Source organism: Saccostrea echinata, unplaced genomic scaffold, assembly GCF_033153115.1.
Source record: "Saccostrea echinata isolate AGI-Se365-2 ecotype Australia unplaced genomic scaffold, CSIRO_AGI_Sech_v1 ptg000019l, whole genome shotgun sequence".
In the NCBI taxonomy this organism is placed as follows: Eukaryota; Metazoa; Mollusca; class Bivalvia; order Ostreida; family Ostreidae; genus Saccostrea; species Saccostrea echinata.
The window spans coordinates 975,702-993,641 of record NW_026889768.1 but is presented as its reverse complement, the minus strand read 5'-3'; the positions used below and the strand labels follow the sequence as shown (position 1 = coordinate 993,641).

Sequence of the window (17,940 nt, the reverse complement as noted above, 5' to 3'; positions counted from 1 at the left end):
ACAAGCATACTTTCCAGCGTTTCCTTGGACGCCGAAGGTTTTCGCTTCCCCGAGTCCGCCATTTTTTAAATATTAACTTGTTCGCTGACTGATTCTTTTACTTTATTGAAATCGTTTGCACAATAATGCAGTAAATAGGGGTTTTAGTATTTATCAGATATTTCTGAAACTTTTTATGCATTATTCAATTTATCGTAACTTCGGAAATTTTAAATAAAATGTATATACAATATAATGTTACAAGTGAACCAGAAGTCTCTGACGAGACTGTAGCTCTACTGGTTTGAACTTATAACAAAGGACTTGGACTTGAACTTTGCAACAGCAATAAATAGAATAATGATCCTTGATCTAGTCTCTTTTTATGGCAAGATTTATTGCAATCAGAATAAACTTGTAGGAGGAGTAGCCTTTTAAAAGACTTTTACAGAAATTTCGATTTTTAGTAACCATATGGCAACATCATTTATTAAAATTAAAAAAAACGATAAAGACAATTATGTATCTCAGTGTAGTCTACTTGCATGCCAAGTTATAGTAAAACCAGACCAAACTGTAGGAAGAGAAGTGTTTTGACAGTATTTAACAGAAATTAAATGTCTTTTTTTAGTAACCATGACAACACCGTTCATTGAAATCAAAAACCGATACACAGAATTATGTATCTTAGTGTATTCTACTTGTGTGCCAAGTATATTGAAATCAGACCAAAACTGTGGGAGGAGTAGTGTTTTGAAAGTATTTCACATAAATTTCTATTTTTAGTAACCATGGCAACACAGTTCATCGAAATCAAAAAACAATGGAAAAAAAATAAGTATCTTAGTGTATTCTACTTGTGTTCCAAGTTATATTGAAATCAGACCAAAACTGTAGGAGGAGTATCATTTTGAAAAACTGTTTACAGACAGACAAACAGACGGACGACGTACAACTTGCTATCGCATGAGCTCTTCTGGTCTCTGACCAGTGGAGCTAAAAATATGTGATGATTTGACGGATTGATTTTTTTTTTTCAAAAAATTTCAATTTGCTGGTCATTATTTTTTAATTCACCCATTTGCCATTTTAGATAGTGTCAGGTAAATTCAGTTCAGTTCGAAAAGGTGAAAAATTTAACCTTGATTCTTATCTTCGCCGAACAATCTTGTAATTTTGAACAAAACTTTCTTAGTGCCCGCACACCTAAAGAATTGCAAAATATCGTACAATCTTATCTTTGCCTTTTGACACTGGAATTTCAGGGAGCCCAATATAGTCCCAAAAACTTTATATAATATATAATATACATTATGAATTTCCCTCTGATCAGTGAGTACTTTTCATTAGAAATTTTTAGCTTCATCTCGTGTTGTTTTCCTGGTTGGAAAAAATAGTAATATTCGTGCTATATTTTATCACATTACAGCTATATTACTTCTATTCTCCCTGCAAAAGTCGTTTGGAGGTAAGTTGTCAATGCCTACATTTTATGTATCTTTGTGGCTCAGTGTAAATTGCTTTTATTATTATCGTCACATTAATAAATGATGAAATTTCTGATTTCAGAATTTTTCATAACATATTGATAAATACCTGATGGGAATTATATAGGTTGTTTGAAATACACTAATTTACTATTCACCTTTTTGTTGAAGCCCTACAATGTTTACGCTGTTTTGTTGCCTTTTTTTTGTTGAAGCCCTACAATGTTTACGATGTTCTGATTCCTTTTTTTTTTCATTGAAGCCCTACAATATTTACAATGTTCTGTAATCTTTTTTCGTTGAAGCCCTACAATGTTTACGATTTTCTGACACCTGTTTTTTCGTTGAAGCCCTACAATGTTTACGATTTCTGATACCTTTTTTGTTGAAGCCCTACAATGTTTACTATCTTCTGACACCTGTTTTCGTTGAAGCCCTACAATGTTTACGATTTTCTGACACCTGTTTTTTCGTTGAAGCCCTACAATGTTTACGATTTCTGATACCTTTTTTGTTGAAATCCTACAATGTTTACTATCTTCTGACACCTGTTTTTTCGTTGAAGCCCTACAATGTTTACGATTTCTGATACCTTTTTTGTTGAAGCCCTACAATGTTTACTATCTTCTGACACCTGTTTTCGCTGAAGCCCTACAATATTTACGATTTCTGATACCTTTTTGTTGAAGCCCTACAATGTTTACGATTTTCTGATACCTGTTTTTGTTGTTGAAGCCCTACAATGTTTACGATGCTCTGATACCTTTGAGCCACGACTGTGTAACCGGATAGAAGTATGCAACAAAGGAGAGGTAAGGGATCGGTTTTTATTATTATTTTATTATTATCAACATTTATAAAGCGCACAATGTTACAGATAAAATGCAATCAATGGCGCTGTACATGTACATGCAATTAAAATGACCTAAACAAAGTTAAACAACTAATTAAGAAAAGTATAAAAAAAAACTATTTTAACTGAAAATAAAACAAAGTTGTATAGTTAACCTATAATTAAAACGTCAATTGAATGCACTTGTAAAATAAAAAGCTTTTGAATGTCTCTTAAAAACGTTAAAATCGCTGATGGCTCATAGTTAGGAGGTACCTCGTTCCACACGGTAGGTCCTGAAATGGCGAAGGATCTTGAGGCAGATGTTTTGCGTTTTGCGATTGGGACGGTGAGAGTTTTAGCCAAATTATCAATGGAGCGAATCTTGTAAGTGGAAGTTCTAATGCTAAGTATTTCCCGCAGATACATGGGACTGTCCTGTCATTAAGACACTTAAAAACAAGACAAGCTATTTTAAATTTAATCCTATAGGTAACTGGTAGCCAGTGTAGAATTTTAAGAGCTTCTGTAGAACTGTCAGTTGATTTTAGTTTAAGCACGAGTTTTGCTTCTCGATTCTGTAATAACTGTAGTCGTTTGATGGTACATTGTACATTTTGGCAAACTGTTGGCGTAATCCAGATGGCTTATTACTAGAGACTGTACTATTTACTGTTTACATGAGTCTTCAGTAAGGTATTGGCGAATGTATCTGATGTGGTAAAGATTCATCGAAATTTTGCTACATTTTTCACTAACAAATTTCCTAAAGCTTAAATGTTCATCCAAGTAACATCCGCGATATTTAATATACGGGAGTGCGTGAACATTTGCACCAACCACATTGATCGATTTCGTTGAAGACGCAGATAGCATTTTATGACTTCCGAATAATATAAATTCCTTTTTACTTGGGTTAAGTTTAAGTATGTTCAAATTCATCCAATCATTAATGTCTAGCAGAACGGTTTAACTTCCATAGATCTTCAGTTTTCAATCCAGAAGAACACATTCTGGAAAAAAAGGGGGGGGTTAAGGCATTCTACAGAGATACCTATCTATGTTCTCAACCATGACATTTAGCTGGGTAAACATATTGGAGGAGGATCGAGGTGCCCCTTCTCTCTCCCCCATTCAACACGATAATAATGCAAAAAATTGTTATACATATCTATTAACACATTTTTTTTATTTAGTATGCTAAATATATTTAGGTCCTCTGTATTTTTTTCCCACATTGTATGCTATCCTTTTTGTTAAATGTGTCACTTTAAAGTCAGATATTTATGGAGAGCCAAATTAAAATAAACTTAAATAATTGAAGATTTCTTTATTTGAATTTTCATCAATTCATTTGATATGCACGCAACAATTCTATTAGATATCTCTTCAAAATGTGAAATATTTAATTATATCAGTTTTCATTTCTGAACTACTGCACACATTTATTCAATTGTTGATATCATTAATTAGTTTACTTTTTAATTTTTGCTCTTTTCAAATGAAATGATGAGTATAATAATTTAATTCAGCGGAGAAGAGCAGTAATCAATTTATGCGCGCAGTAATTGAATTAATGCTCTCTTCACTTGATTTACTGCACGTATCAATTCGATTAATGTGCTCAATAATTGAATTACACGTACTTGTATTGCTTCAATTGAATTATTGTTATCATTAATTTACTCTGGGTAATGCGTGCAACAACTTTTTCATTGGTGATATTTTTCAAGTCAACATATCTATGATTTAAATGATAATCTCTTAAATTGAATTTGTGGTCTCTTTAATAAATTGATGCGCTCATTGATTTTTCTAACAAAATTTTTGTAAAGTAACAAGATATCTTCAATTACATTAAAGATATCAACAAAACATTTATACTAAAGTGTAAATTATTTTTCTAGTAATAACCCAACACGCTTTAAACCTCAACAACTGAATTGATGAGAGCAATAATTGAGATATAATTGTTCTTTTTAATTCAACATACGCGCATCAATTCAGTTGAGTAGAGCAATAATTAATTCGACGCGAGCATCAAAGCAAGTATTGAGCAAAATAATGGAATATATAATATTTTCAAATAATTTTAAAAGATAAAATCTTCAATTATTGGATTCGAATTAATGTTTATTTTGGCACCTTAACTATAGCTATTGTCTCTGGTATTTGTAGGTATGTGGGGTACGTCTGTACCGATCTGATAATGGCGATGTCAGCTACTGGACCGGGTGTATGTCATCTCTGGTAAGGATCACCTAGACCATACAATACAAGTATGGATCAATCAGTTCCATAACGAATTAGACACATGTAATCCATTTTAAAGGAAAAAAAGTCACGTATGAATAATCCTAATAATGTATGTGTTTTGAGAAAAACACAATACTTACCGGTACATTGTATTACCTTTGGAAAAATATTCGTTAATCATTTCAGGATTGTACTAAAACTATAAACAGAACAGTTGTTCACCCTAAGCGTGACGGATCCTCCCACATCCCAGGCCAGCTGTTATGTACAGACTGCTGTGTGGGGGACATGTGTAACAGCGAGGGATGTGGGGCAGACGGTGAGTTGTAATCAAGGTGTTAGTGATCAATTATTCAGTAATAATTTGTGGTGCATGAAATGTGATTGATTGATTGTATGTTATAAACGTCCCATTCGAGAATTTTTCACTCATATAGAGACGTCACCATATACCGGTGAAAGGCTTCAAATTTAGACCTATACTCCGTAATCAGGGCCTTTGAGCAGTGAGGGTTCTTTATCGTGCCAACGCCTACCGTATCACGGGGCCTGGGTTTCTAAGGTCTCATCTGAAAGACCCGTGACTTAATTTCACTTTTAGTGTCGGGCGCTTGGGGAAGGAACAGTTACTACCTATGTTTACGTCTTAGCTTTGACGCGGCGCGGCGAACGAAAATCGAACCCGGGCCTGCCGATCACGAAGCGATGTATGAAATGTGAAGGTAACGAACAGTTATCATTCTCAAAAGTCCATTTAAACAATACAACTATGAGTAGAGCCAACGTGGACTTCTTAAAACAGAGAGGTGGGATCAGGTGCCATGGAGGAGTAAGCACCCTTTGTCGACCAGTCACACCCGCTCCTTGGTAAACCGAAGAATCCGTAGACAATTTGAACAGTGTGAAAATAATGGCTTAACAATTTTTATGAAAAACATCAGTCAATATTCGACTTCGAAATGTTCACTTTAAAAGAGATTGTTGATATCCTTGTGTCATCAACTTATTTATAACGAAAACGGATCGAGCTGACAAATCGCAAGAAAGAGTTGGTTACCAACCCCATAAACTACAAAATAGACACTTAATATCTATATTAACATTATATCATATTTTTACCTCAGAGTTATACCATAACCATACCTCTAAATCAAATTAGACAGTAATTAGATACATATATAAAGATGTCTAGTTATAATTAAACTCCGCTAAAATGCCGAAATATGTTCGAAATAATGTATCAATTAATAGCGTACTTTGGCAGAATAAAGCTTAATCAAAAATGACATTTATAGCTCATCCTCACAATATCGTTCTGGTCTGTATACAAAGTAAAATCAAAAAGTATATATAGTATTATAGTATAGGGTGTAAAGTCGAGGAATATCTTCCAATCAGCATTAAAACATGATTGGGACGTAATCTTTTGTGTTTCTTGTACTATACTAACAAAATGTTTTAAATTCACAATCCAATAAGACCTCGGGCAAATTTCACTTACCAAATCTGAATTCGAAGCAAGGTCAAGTGATACGCTTCATTGGTAAGTAGATACTCTAACTTTGACCTTGACAATTTGAACACAAGATTTGTACGTTACGCGCAATATGTCTGTGCCATTTTACAATTTTAGTACCAGACCTATTAAACCCATCAATGATTTCAAAACAGTACTCGCAATATGGGCGATTTTGGTATGAATCAAAACAATAGGTTTTGAATAGAACTACCCCGGTTCCAGTCAGAAAATAACATTTAAAAAGATTTTATGCAAAATATACAATTTTACAGTTCAAATTAAAGATACTTTATGCGTTTAACATTTTTAAGCAGGGATCGCGCATTTTTCTTGGATAGAATGCTCTAAAATGAATCTACAGTTCTCATTTTTCTCACAAAACAAGAGCAATCCATGTCGTTAACGATTTTACATTCAATGATGGCAAGAAAAAGAAAAAAAAGATTGTTTTTACGGAAAAAGAAACTGCAGTGCAAATAATTAATTTACTCAATTACAAGAACGTTTAAAAAGAAACAAATTATAACAAAATGATGTGCTTTTCTTATGGATTGAATTTTTTCATTAATTAAGCCTCATGTCAAAATGCATTTTTTGCAGCAAATAACTTGATTATTTGTTTGTTTGCCCTCTCCCGACTCAGGATTTAAGAAAATGGAGTCGGTAGGTAGGTGGGGAAGTTTTTCCCTAGAAATTTTCAATATCAACGCCAAATTTTCAAAATCTTTTAAAATTGAGGCTATTAATTAAATCAAAATAGTTGTTGTCGGGATGAGAAAATTCCGGAATTAATAAAAAAAAAATCGTTTCCTGGAGGTTTAAAAAAGTTTTGAGTTGGGTTATTTTTAGCCAGTCAGTCGCACTGTGGTCGGGAGAGGGCAAAAAAAAATTTTTTTTAGAGATGGCCGAACCTGAATGATAAAGGTGAATGTTTGATTTTCCAGGGTATCCCATCTCCAGGGGGCCATTGTGTTACGACTGTCGTGATATCCACGCCCCTGGTGATTGCCACAAGATAGTACCATGTAGTTTAAATGAGGCTAGTTTATACCAGATTTATAATTTCTAAAAACGATGCAAGTTCATAAAAGCGAAGTACCCATCACACCAATCAAAGGCAACACTCAGATAATACATATTTTATATAATATATTGTTACTCACTTTATACCGATATTATCATCACCACCCTCGCTTCCTCGTCTAATTCTTTCAAATGACATCTCATTCAGAAATGCCTATTAGAGGAGAGAACTGTATTTGGTCAGCGCTATTTCACAAGTAGATGTGAACACGGACAGGTAAGTCAGCACGTGTTCCATTTAATTTCTAAATCAGTTTTGAAAAGTGAGTTTGGAAACAGAGCACCTGGCGCTAAAACTAGGATTCGTGATGCTTAGAAGACCCTGGTATTTGGAGCCCATGAGCATCCATTTTGGGGACCAGGGCAAGAAACTACCCTCTATACACTAAAGGAAAAGATTCACTGGAATGGTATTTAAGTTAAAAAGCAAAAAACAAACAAACAAAAACAAAAAATTAAACCACAAAATAAAACAGAGCATAAATAGGACTCCATTCTCTCTAGCTGTGTGATGATTTTGTACATTTTACAGACGTGCGATTCACTAGTACACATACCATTCGGTAGAAAAAGGGCTACGGCAGTCAAGTGCCACCAGTGCTGTGATGGAGATTTGTGCAATAACAACTGTAACTTGGGTTAGTGACATTTTTATTTGCCTATAATTAACGAAAACAAAAACACACATCTCTGTGTTCTGAGAGTCTTTGGTAGTACTGTGTATATGGCAACATGACAGCAATTTTAATATTGTAAATTTTTTTGTTTTAATAGTGACGTGTTTTTTTTACTGTTAATCATATTAAGATACCTTACATTGTTTTGTTTTGTTTTGTTTTTTTTTTGTTCATAGCTAATTCCGTTGGTGGCTCCACCACTCCAGGTACAGTGATGTCATCATCATCATCAGCCCCCTACACGTCCTACAGCGTGGCCTTCTTCACACAAAACAATCAAACCGTCACCGGGCCAGGATCAAGGGATATAATCTTCGACCAGACTGCCATTAATATTGGGGGCGGATATGCCAGTAGCACGGGGATATTTTTGTGTCCCCAAGCAGGCTTATATATGTTTGCATGGGGAATAGTTTCACACGGAAATGGGGTCGACACCAGTTTGATGAAAAATGGGTACCCCGTGGGTGTCGCAGCGATAACTGATCCGAAGGCTTCCACGGTTGACGATTCAAGCACCTCCTTTGCAGTACTTCGTTTGAACAAGAATGATAAAATAAATGTGCATCAATTTTCTGGAAGCAGAACCATCAGCAGTTTTTTTGCGGGCTGGAAAATTTACGATGGGCCACTAGATAGTGAGTAAATTTTATTTCTGTTTTTGTTTTCACAATTATTTTCAAATTCTTAGCTGGATCATTTGTCATGTCGGCAAAATTGCAAATTGCAGATATTTTATTTGAAAAACAAGATGTGTTTGTGAAAAACTGATGCATATGGCCAAGATTAAAGTTTATCGAGAGTTGGTCAAGCTCCAAGGTCTCGACGTCAAAAATGTTGGTATACATAGAAAGGTCTTGTCACAGAGAAAACTCATGTATAATATAAAATCACAAAAAAGTAAAACTTCAAGATCATGATGTCTTTTATCTGCATTGCCTCAGTCCACCCAGATGCAGCGGGTACCGGGTTGCGCTTTGGAATTAACCTGTGATGAACTGGTGTACCATCAGTCAATGACTATTATTCGCCTAGCACCACAGAAACGGGGTATGAGCACCCGTCTTATGAGCCTTATGCCTTGACGAAGGATTTAACTTTAACTTAATTAGTACTAACAGTTCAAAATTATGACCAAGGTTAAAGTTTGGTAAAAGACTTTTCAAACTCCAAGGTCATGAGGTCAAAACTATTGGTACCTAAATAAAGACCTTGTCTCAAGGAATACACATGTGAAATATGAAAGTCCTAGCACCAACCGTTCTAAAGTTATGACCAAGGTTAAAGTTTTTGTGAACGAACAGCCTAGCAGACAAACAGGCAGACGAATAGATCAAAGACTCGGTATATGCCCCGGATATCCGATTTAGTCCGATTACGAGAGCGACTTTGGTGGTTTTGCTTTATTGGAAATACAAGCTTTTATACATTCAGTTTGCAAGTATACTATTTTTAATTCGTAACTGGACAACTTGATATGATGGTTTTGATATACCCGGTATCGTGTTTACATATATGTGGATGCATATCTTACATTAAAAGATTAAATTGTTATTCAGACTTATCTATAACCACGATAGATCAGTATATAATACATGAATGAGGGGACGATTTTTTAAACTTTAGGCAGCATTTATTATCTTATCTCTTTAACATAATCCCAAACATGACTAAATCATTTGCGAGTATGAATGGGTAAAAATAATCCTTATACGGTTTATAGTTATAGATCATTTTCAATTAAGATTTAAATAATGTTACACTTATCGTGTCTTTTAACTGATTCGAATTGACATGCCACCCAATTTGGCAAAATGGCAGTATGCTGTGAATCGCGAAATTTTCGATGGTCTAACTTTCAAGCCCAGGAGGGCTATTAAAAACGGCTGTATATAGGGAATGTTTTGTCGTGGAAATAGTAAAAGAATATGTTAGGAATAAAAGGTTGGTAATATTCTGAGGTGGCAGCAAAATTAATTGGAGAAATGGTGTGCGCTTTTTTGCACACAATAAATACACACTTTTTTTCCAGTGGGTGGATCTGTAGCTCTCTAGTTGTCCATCCCATATTTTTCAGACCAGCGAGCTACAGATCTGCAGGTTATTCTAAATTTTAAACCAAGACAGGCTACTGAGAAATAAATTGATGTTGCAGGCCGTATTACGACCTTGTTTAAAGTGCTATGTTATAATGACACGGATTGAAAAAAAAACTATCGTTGGGTCGTATTTTAACTGAACTGTTAGGCCATTATTTTATATTAATTTTCACCACGGATTGGTCCGCTAACTTGGTCATCTCAGATTAATTGACAAGTGATTTTACTTCTACTAGGCACCTGATCCCACCTCTGGTGTTTCCAGGGGCCCGTGATTTTGACCTGTTCACGTTTTGCATTGTTCAATGGATTAATATGAGCTTGATTACTGCTCATTATCCTCACATTTTTTTTGCTGTATTTGTTCTATTTTTTTTTTCTTATACTAAAAATGCTTCATTTAAAACTATTGCAGGAAATATCGATGCATTTACAACTGCTCTGAACCATTCAAGCTACAGCTCAACAACAGTTCCGTTTAACAGCGTCATATTTGATAACAAGGGAAGTTATCGTACTGGCAACCAAACGTTTGTTGCAGATAGTCCCGGTTTATATGTTTTTGGTGTTTCGGGACAACAGTCTGGTTCTCAGTACGACGATCTACAAATTAAAGTTAATGCAGCACAAAAACTTAACGTGAGTCTAGTTTTAACTACAGATCTGTTATGACCACCCCATCCCCATATAATTTCAAAGAAAAATCTCAGCTTTGGTGTTTGGTGTTAATTAAATGTAAACGTCCTTATATACGCCCACAATATGAAAATATGAAGCAACCAAGCATTCAAAAATCTTATGTGATGTAAAAGGCTGTACATGTATTTCAAGTATCTTGAAAATAAAACGCGATTTTTACACATCTAAGCGATGGCGAGAGGACATAGCATCTTTGCAATAAATATTGTCTCCCAGAATAATGCTTCATGTGCATGTAGCAAAAACATTGGTATTTACGTTCAAAGATGTATGACTCCCCTTTTCTGAGAAGCAATTCATAATTTTTTTCACAAAATTCCCACAAATTGTTTGAAAAAAAAATGAAATCAAATTTAGAAACATGAAATGAAAATTATTGCTCTTAAACGTTTTCTTCCCACGTAACATATTAGCCTGCTTAATATAAATGTTGATTAGAAGGGTATTCGTTCTTTGCTGAGGGACGCACCACTGTTATAACGCGAAATGTAATAACAACGCAAAATGAAATAAACTGGGATTATTACATTTTCCGTCGAGATCAACGCAGAATGTAAAAAAGTAATAAAACGATTTTTTGATTGTTACATTTTGCGTTATTTAATTTTTGCGTTGAGGACAACGCAAAATGTAATAAAACAAAATGTAATAACACAAGACATAATTATTTCTTTTTTTTTATTTTGTTCAACGCTAAACATCACAAAATTAATTTAATATTATAAAATATGGAAAGGTATTGCGTTGAAGTGGATGGGTCGGTTAGGGGTGTAAATGCAATTAAGGGGGCCGACTGGGGTTTTCATTGTGCAATACTTCGCACAACATAGTAAACTCAAGCTCATTTATACTTTAAAAGCAAATATTTTCACATAATTTATCAAATCAAACAAAAATTAAGATTACAGGTCAAAAATCTTATTCAATTTTTTAAAACTGAAATCAGTTCTAATGTAAGAATGAGTTTGTTTATTTTTCTTTTTTTTCTATCTTTCCGTTTCTTTTCTCGATCAACTACTAAACTGAACATTATTCTGAACCTAACTGACCAAAAACTGTGTTAATACGTTTTGCGTTGTTGCATTTTGCTTAATCTTCGACACAAAATGTAACAACGCAAAATGTAATAGTACAAAACATTGTGTTATTACATTTTACGTCATAACATTTTGCGTAAATCTAGACGCAAAATGTAATAATCCTAAACGTCTCTTATTACATTTTGTGTTATTACATTTTGCGTTGACCTCGACGCAAAATGTTAAAGCGCAAAATGTAATAATCACGGTATATTACATATTGCGTTGTTATTACATTTCGCGTTGTAACAACCACCTTGATACGATTCATGTCTAGTTTGCATTTCTTTCAACAGATTGTAAATAATTCCAATCTTTACATATTTTTCAGACCTTTCCCGACTCAGAGAGCGGACATTCTGATTCCGGGGCGACTCTGGCTGTCTTAAACCTCAATTCTCATGACAATGTTAATATTGGAGGCCGTCATTATGTTGGCTACAGGGGAACTACAGCGTTTTCGGGATATAAAATTGCAAGTATGTTTTTTTTCTGAAAAAGGTGGGGGATGAATGGTTTTCATGATGAGGTATGTACTCATGAAAGTTTTTAAACAATACACTTTTAGATGGTTAATTTTACATTCCCTTTAATAACTTAATAAGTTGATTGTAAAAAAAAAAAAAGGGGAGAAGGAGTCAAAATGCATGAAAAAATCATATCTTTAATCCATTTCAGACGTCACAACTCCGGCATTTACAGCGGTGCTCACGTCGGATAGTACGAGTACTGTTGTCCCATTCAGTGACGTGTTATTAGACACCCATCATGACTTTAATCGTTTGACGGGGGTATTCACGTGCAGTGTTAGTGGAACCTACCTCTTCACGTGGACGGTTGAGACAAACGGGGCTGAACTAGAAACACAGCTGATAATTCAGAGAAAAGTGGGTTCTCAGATAAGTGGTCCAAAAACTTTTGGAGAGGAAACTAAGGGAGATGAATACGACAGCAGCACGGGGGTGTTTATCTACGGTCTATCCACGGGGGACACTGTTAGTATAAGACGTGTGCGCGGGAAAGTAGAGGGAAGCTACTCCTCATTCTCTGGATGGTTGTTGTTCTAGTTAATGGTATTGAGAAGAAAAATAAAACGAAGATATTTAAATTCAATGTGTGCTTTCTATTTTTAAGTCTTTGATGTAAAAAGTGAAGATAACGGACAGTGATCAGTGTCAGAAATCCTGTAAGGAATACGAACAGGAAAAATGGGACCCCGGGAAATACCAGAGGTGGGATCAGGTGCCTGGGAGGAGTTCAGTGAAACAGATGTATGCGCATATGTTAAATACACCAACGTCAGCTGTATAAAAGTTTCTAGTAAAGTGCAGATTTTTTTCATCCCTATAATATGTCCATTACATTTACATATAGTGTATTTGAATGACAAAAAGTGAACGTTGAATTATTTTTTTCACGGAGGGGCTCTCCTTTTTTTCCATGAAGTTAAAAGAACTTTTCTAAAAATTTTGTTATCAAATTTCATTGAAAATTGTATTTATTTTCATTTCTGTTCAGGATGAAAATTAAACAGTGATTTGATTTGAACATTAACTATCAAGAGAGGAATTGCGTTTTACATTATAAGATAATTATTTATGAAATGAATTTCAATTTACTTAATTAGAGTAGTAGTTAAAGGTTCCTGCTATCCGTATGCCATGCTTCAATAATATGTTAAGTTTTTCAGAATTATACCATTCGATTCATGGCCGTTTTAGTTTTAAACTCTAATGAGCTATGTAAAATGCTAATTTATGAAACTTTTATAAAACACTGACTAAAAGGATCCGGACTCATTGAAATAGATAAAAATTAGTGTACTGTCGCATTTGATAAGAACAGGACAGGAAATGCATTCTTCTAAATGTGACCACAAACTTGCCAGATACACTTTCATGACACACCCTCTGGTCATAAGTAATCATTTTGTGAAGTGTAAACTTCCAGTATTTTTCCATTAGAGAGTTGTAGACCAGACTAGAATTACATGTTATTCTGAAAGTTACCTTTAACTTACCCAAATGATCTTGGGTCAAGGTCATAATATACCATCAGGACATTTAAGTAAATTTCTGTGTGAAGTAAGAACTTCCAATTCTCCTCCAGTCCAGTAGAAATTTATGGACCAGACACAACTTTTATACTTTTCCTTATAGACACATTGAGCTTCAGAGCCCAAATAACCTTGCTTCAAGATTAAGGCATACCCTAGCCATAACACAGACACTTGTTTCTGTAATAATTTTTTTTAACTCATAGCATTATACCGGTAATAACAAAAGATATCTAACTCCGAATTACATGGAGTACCCCCCTCCCCAAGATCGAAGTCATTTATACTTTCAGAGAAAATAAACAGGAAACTGTTTATTACCATTCTCTTCTACGAAAATTTAGCTACACAGCCATGTATGGCATGTTTGTACGATGGCCGATAGCGGCCGTCAATTTACACTAACGTTATGTGTGTAACATGTACAGCATTTTCAATGAAAACTCACTGACACATTACTCCCAAAAGGAAAAGTGTACAAAGTGTACAGTGTCAAAGCAAATTTCATGTACACTCTACACCAACGTTTTATGTGTAAAATGTCAGTAAAACTTTCATGTACACTCTACACCTAAAGGTGATATCAAGATTCAAAACAGATCCAATGTTTCTTTATCGTGCTGCTCCCTCAAAGTGCCTCTTGATGTTCACATAAACCTGAAGTATTTTTTATTTATATTTTCGCTATAAGGAAATGGCTAAATAAATGCGTCTGTCCAGTAGAAGATATCAAACAGTTCATATAGTTCTGGAAGTGAAAAATCTTGTTTCTAGTAAATATGGATGAAAGGTTATAATACATTTCAAAATATATAAAGTGAATCATTTTCTTTTACTTAGCAGTAATATTTACAATCATTTTCACACAATGTGAAATGAAAACAAAAATTGTTTTATATTGTGTGATAATTATCACTTTCCATTTTTTGACTGGAAAATTTGAATGCTGATGTACCTCTCCTACTGGCAGACTGATCCGTTTTCCAAGCTGTGACCTAAATAGCATTTTCGATAGTTATTATCATGATCTGATTAAGTACCTGTAATTTAATTGATGACCCTTTTAAACCTTTCATAAAATACTAATTTTGCTCTTTACTGATTATTTACCAAAGAACTTAATATGCCAGCTAGCATTTCCTCAGGCCCCAAAACCATAAAATGAGAATAGACTTAAGTCAAAATTTTGATTTTTTAGTATCTTGAATTTTTTTTTAATATTGTTGCTTAAAAATTTGCAATTTTATATAACATTTAAACTGAAATATATGATGAAAATTTGGTTTCAATATCAAAATTATTTCAAAAGTTATATTGGTTTGAAATTTTGACTTAAATCTATTCGCAGTTTATGGTCTTGGGGCCAGATCTATGTGAACTTCAAGAGGCACCTTGCGGGAGCAACACAAAGAAACACGTCTGGTTCTGTTAAATTTGAATCTTGATTCACCTTTAGATGTAGAGTGTACCTGAAAGTTTTTCTGACACTACACACATAACTTTGGTGTAGAGTGTACACGGAATTTGCTTTGACACTGTACACTTTGTACACTTTTCCTTTTAGGTGTAATGTGTCAGTGCGTTTTCAGTGAAAATGCTGTACATGTTACACACATAACGTTAGTGTAAATTGTCGGCCGCTATCGACCATCGTATGTTTGCCTATCTCCGTAAACAGCGTCAAAACTCTGCTTGCCGACTGGAAATTCGTCGCACTTCGTGCTCGGTCAACATGCTTTCTCTATATAAGTATCTAGATACTGACCTGATCAAAAGGCTATATTTGTACAAAAATTACACGATGTTCACATAATAAATGATGCTTCGGCACGGATTAAGTGGTATAAATTATTTTTAAAGAATCCTAATGTTTTACTATATACATTACTGATTCAAAGATTTTATTGTATAGGTATAACTAAATAGTTGCTAACAGGGGTCTTTGGCAACAGCATCGTTCGTCGCAAACCACGGCCAAAATGTACGATACTCTCCCATTCTGGTAGGGTAGGAGAGAGCTATATGCGGACTCCGGATCGTGGCTTGATACAATGGGGCAACAGTTGATCTGTCCGACCTGTGCGCAAACTGTTGCCCGCGGCCTTCAGTAACAGTTTATACACCAGTCCGACAGATCAACCTTTGCCCTCAATTCCAGTCAACAACTGTATAATATTTCTCCGTTACGAAGTTATGAGTCGGACATGAATATTATAATACGCTTTTTCTGTCAGTCACCATGAAATTGTCCAAATGAACTTGGCTCAAGGCCATGACACTCCAATCATATATCAAGTAAGATCTTTCAATGTTTCTCCATTATAAGACATGGCTGGGGCATGGCAAGAATTTTAAAGTTTTTAAATGACCTTGAACTTGATCAAATCTCCTCGGACTAGGTCATGATACACACTCCAGTCATAATTAATTTACGAGTGGAGTACGAAGTTTTAGTGTTTGTTAATTTGAGAATTATGAGCACTGGACACTTTTTTTTATAGTCGGTAGCCTGTAACTTGCCTAAATGATCTTACTTGTCCATATATTTAATGTTTCTCTGTTACAAAGTTATGGTCCAGGCATGGTTGAACTTGTATAGACAGACGGATAAACAGCTAGACGGATGAACAGGCGGACAAGGTTACTGTAAAATATTTAAACTCTTATTTATCTATAATTTTGCCAAATATAACATACATAACTTTATCGTTCGAAAGTTGTTATAAGGGTTAAACTAAGTTTATGACAGAAATACAGAGTGACACAATTTATGACAGATTTTCAGACATGACAAAACAATACAAAACCATAACTCTCTAATGGAGAAATGTTGGAAGAAGATACTTGACACCAGAATTACGTATGTCCTGAGGGTGTGTTATCATGCGATGAGCTAGAGAGAGATCGGGGCATCCGGACCCCCCCCCCCCCCTTTCCGGAATTTGCCGAGTTATTAAATGTATATACTGAAGCAAATAAAAAATGACGTTGGACCCCCCCCCCTTCAGTTTTAGAAAACGTGGATCCCTTGTAAGTAGTAGGTTTTTCACGTTTGAGAAAGACGATTAGGTGTTTTGTTGTTGTTGTTTTGTTTTTTTTCGTTTGTTTTTTTATTTGTTTTTTTTTTTTTTGTTTTTTTTTTTTTTGGTTTTGTGCTGTTTTGTTTTATTTTTTTGTATTTTGTTTGTTTATTTGCTAGTTTTGTTTGTTTGTTTGTTTTGTTTTGTTTTTAGGTTTTTTTTGCTTGTCAAGAAAGATTTTCTGGGTTGAATTTTTTTTTGACTGGAGAGGACCCCCCCCCCCCCCCTGAAAAAAAATCCTAGATCCGCTCAGTTATGATATTGACCCAAGATCATTTGAGCAGGTTCAATGTCTCTGGCAGAAAAGTAGCTGAAATTCCTTTCTGGTTCATAACTTTCTAATATAGAAACATTGGAAGTTCATACTTCACACAAACCTCTGCGTTCGGGCCTTGGATACGAATAATTTTAAGAACGATTTAATTGAAATAAATGGCGGGTATTAAAAATAGTTTAATTTTGGACATGTTACGACAAGGGATATTGTGACAATAATTCACTTGTGATTAGATGTTTGAGTGTAATAGATCCAATATGTGAGTGTTGGTTATAGCAGAAAAATGGTTAACCAAACATGTATGTAGTATGTACTGATGTAGGACAAATGATTCAAGTGTGAAATACAAGTTGATTTTGGCATATTTGCAAATACTATTTATAGGTTTGTTTACCAGTTTTACAATTGGCTACACTTATCAAACGACAACATTGGTTAAACAAAGGTGAATTAATTGTTCTGAAGAAAAATATGCATGAAAACATTGTACAGCATTTACATTTACCATGTTTACAGAAAATTTACTACTGTCAAAAAGGACTCCTTTCAGAACTATGAAAAACAGAGAATATTTGAAGATATAAAGCCCATTTGATGTTATTCCACTATCTGGAGCTTGTCTTATATTGTTTACTGAATAACTGGTTTCTTATAAAGTTCCTTTCACATACAAACCTTCGTGGAAGCAATCACATTTCAGATATATAGTGTGTGATATAAATTTGAATGTTTACCTTGTACAATTAAACATCATATGAAAGCCCTTTGATGCCCAGTTCATCTACAATAATAGTGTGATTGCTACAAAATTATCAAG

At 34.5% G+C, this 17,940-nt stretch overlaps 1 protein-coding gene across 1 annotated transcript; it reads left to right on the top strand.

Moving 5' to 3' along the window:
• The first annotated feature begins 218 nt into the window (after window positions 1-218).
• LOC133189656 (uncharacterized) lies at window positions 219-12,818 on the top strand. The gene is made up of 11 exons (XM_061325056.1): window positions 219-281; window positions 2,156-2,278; window positions 4,477-4,548; window positions 4,741-4,873; window positions 7,018-7,112; window positions 7,305-7,373; window positions 7,689-7,794; window positions 8,010-8,471; window positions 10,348-10,571; window positions 12,042-12,189; window positions 12,389-12,818. Exons 1-11 carry the CDS (start codon window positions 219-221, stop codon window positions 12,775-12,777), a joined length of 1,884 nt encoding a protein of 627 aa, XP_061181040.1. The 3' UTR covers window positions 12,778-12,818.
• The last annotated feature ends 5,122 nt before the right edge of the window (window positions 12,819-17,940 follow it).

Excerpts from the sequence above, each read along its gene's own strand:
- LOC133189656 (XM_061325056.1), top strand. The coding sequence starts at position 219 with ATGTATATACAATATAATGTTACAAGTGAACCAGAAGTCTCTGACGAG. Across the intron at positions 4,874-7,017 it reads CGAGGGATGTGGGGCAGACG|GGTATCCCATCTCCAGGGGG; the intron begins GTGAGTTGTAAT and ends TTGATTTTCCAG. Across the intron at positions 7,113-7,304 it reads TACCATGTAGTTTAAATGAG|AAATGCCTATTAGAGGAGAG; the intron begins GCTAGTTTATAC and ends CATCTCATTCAG.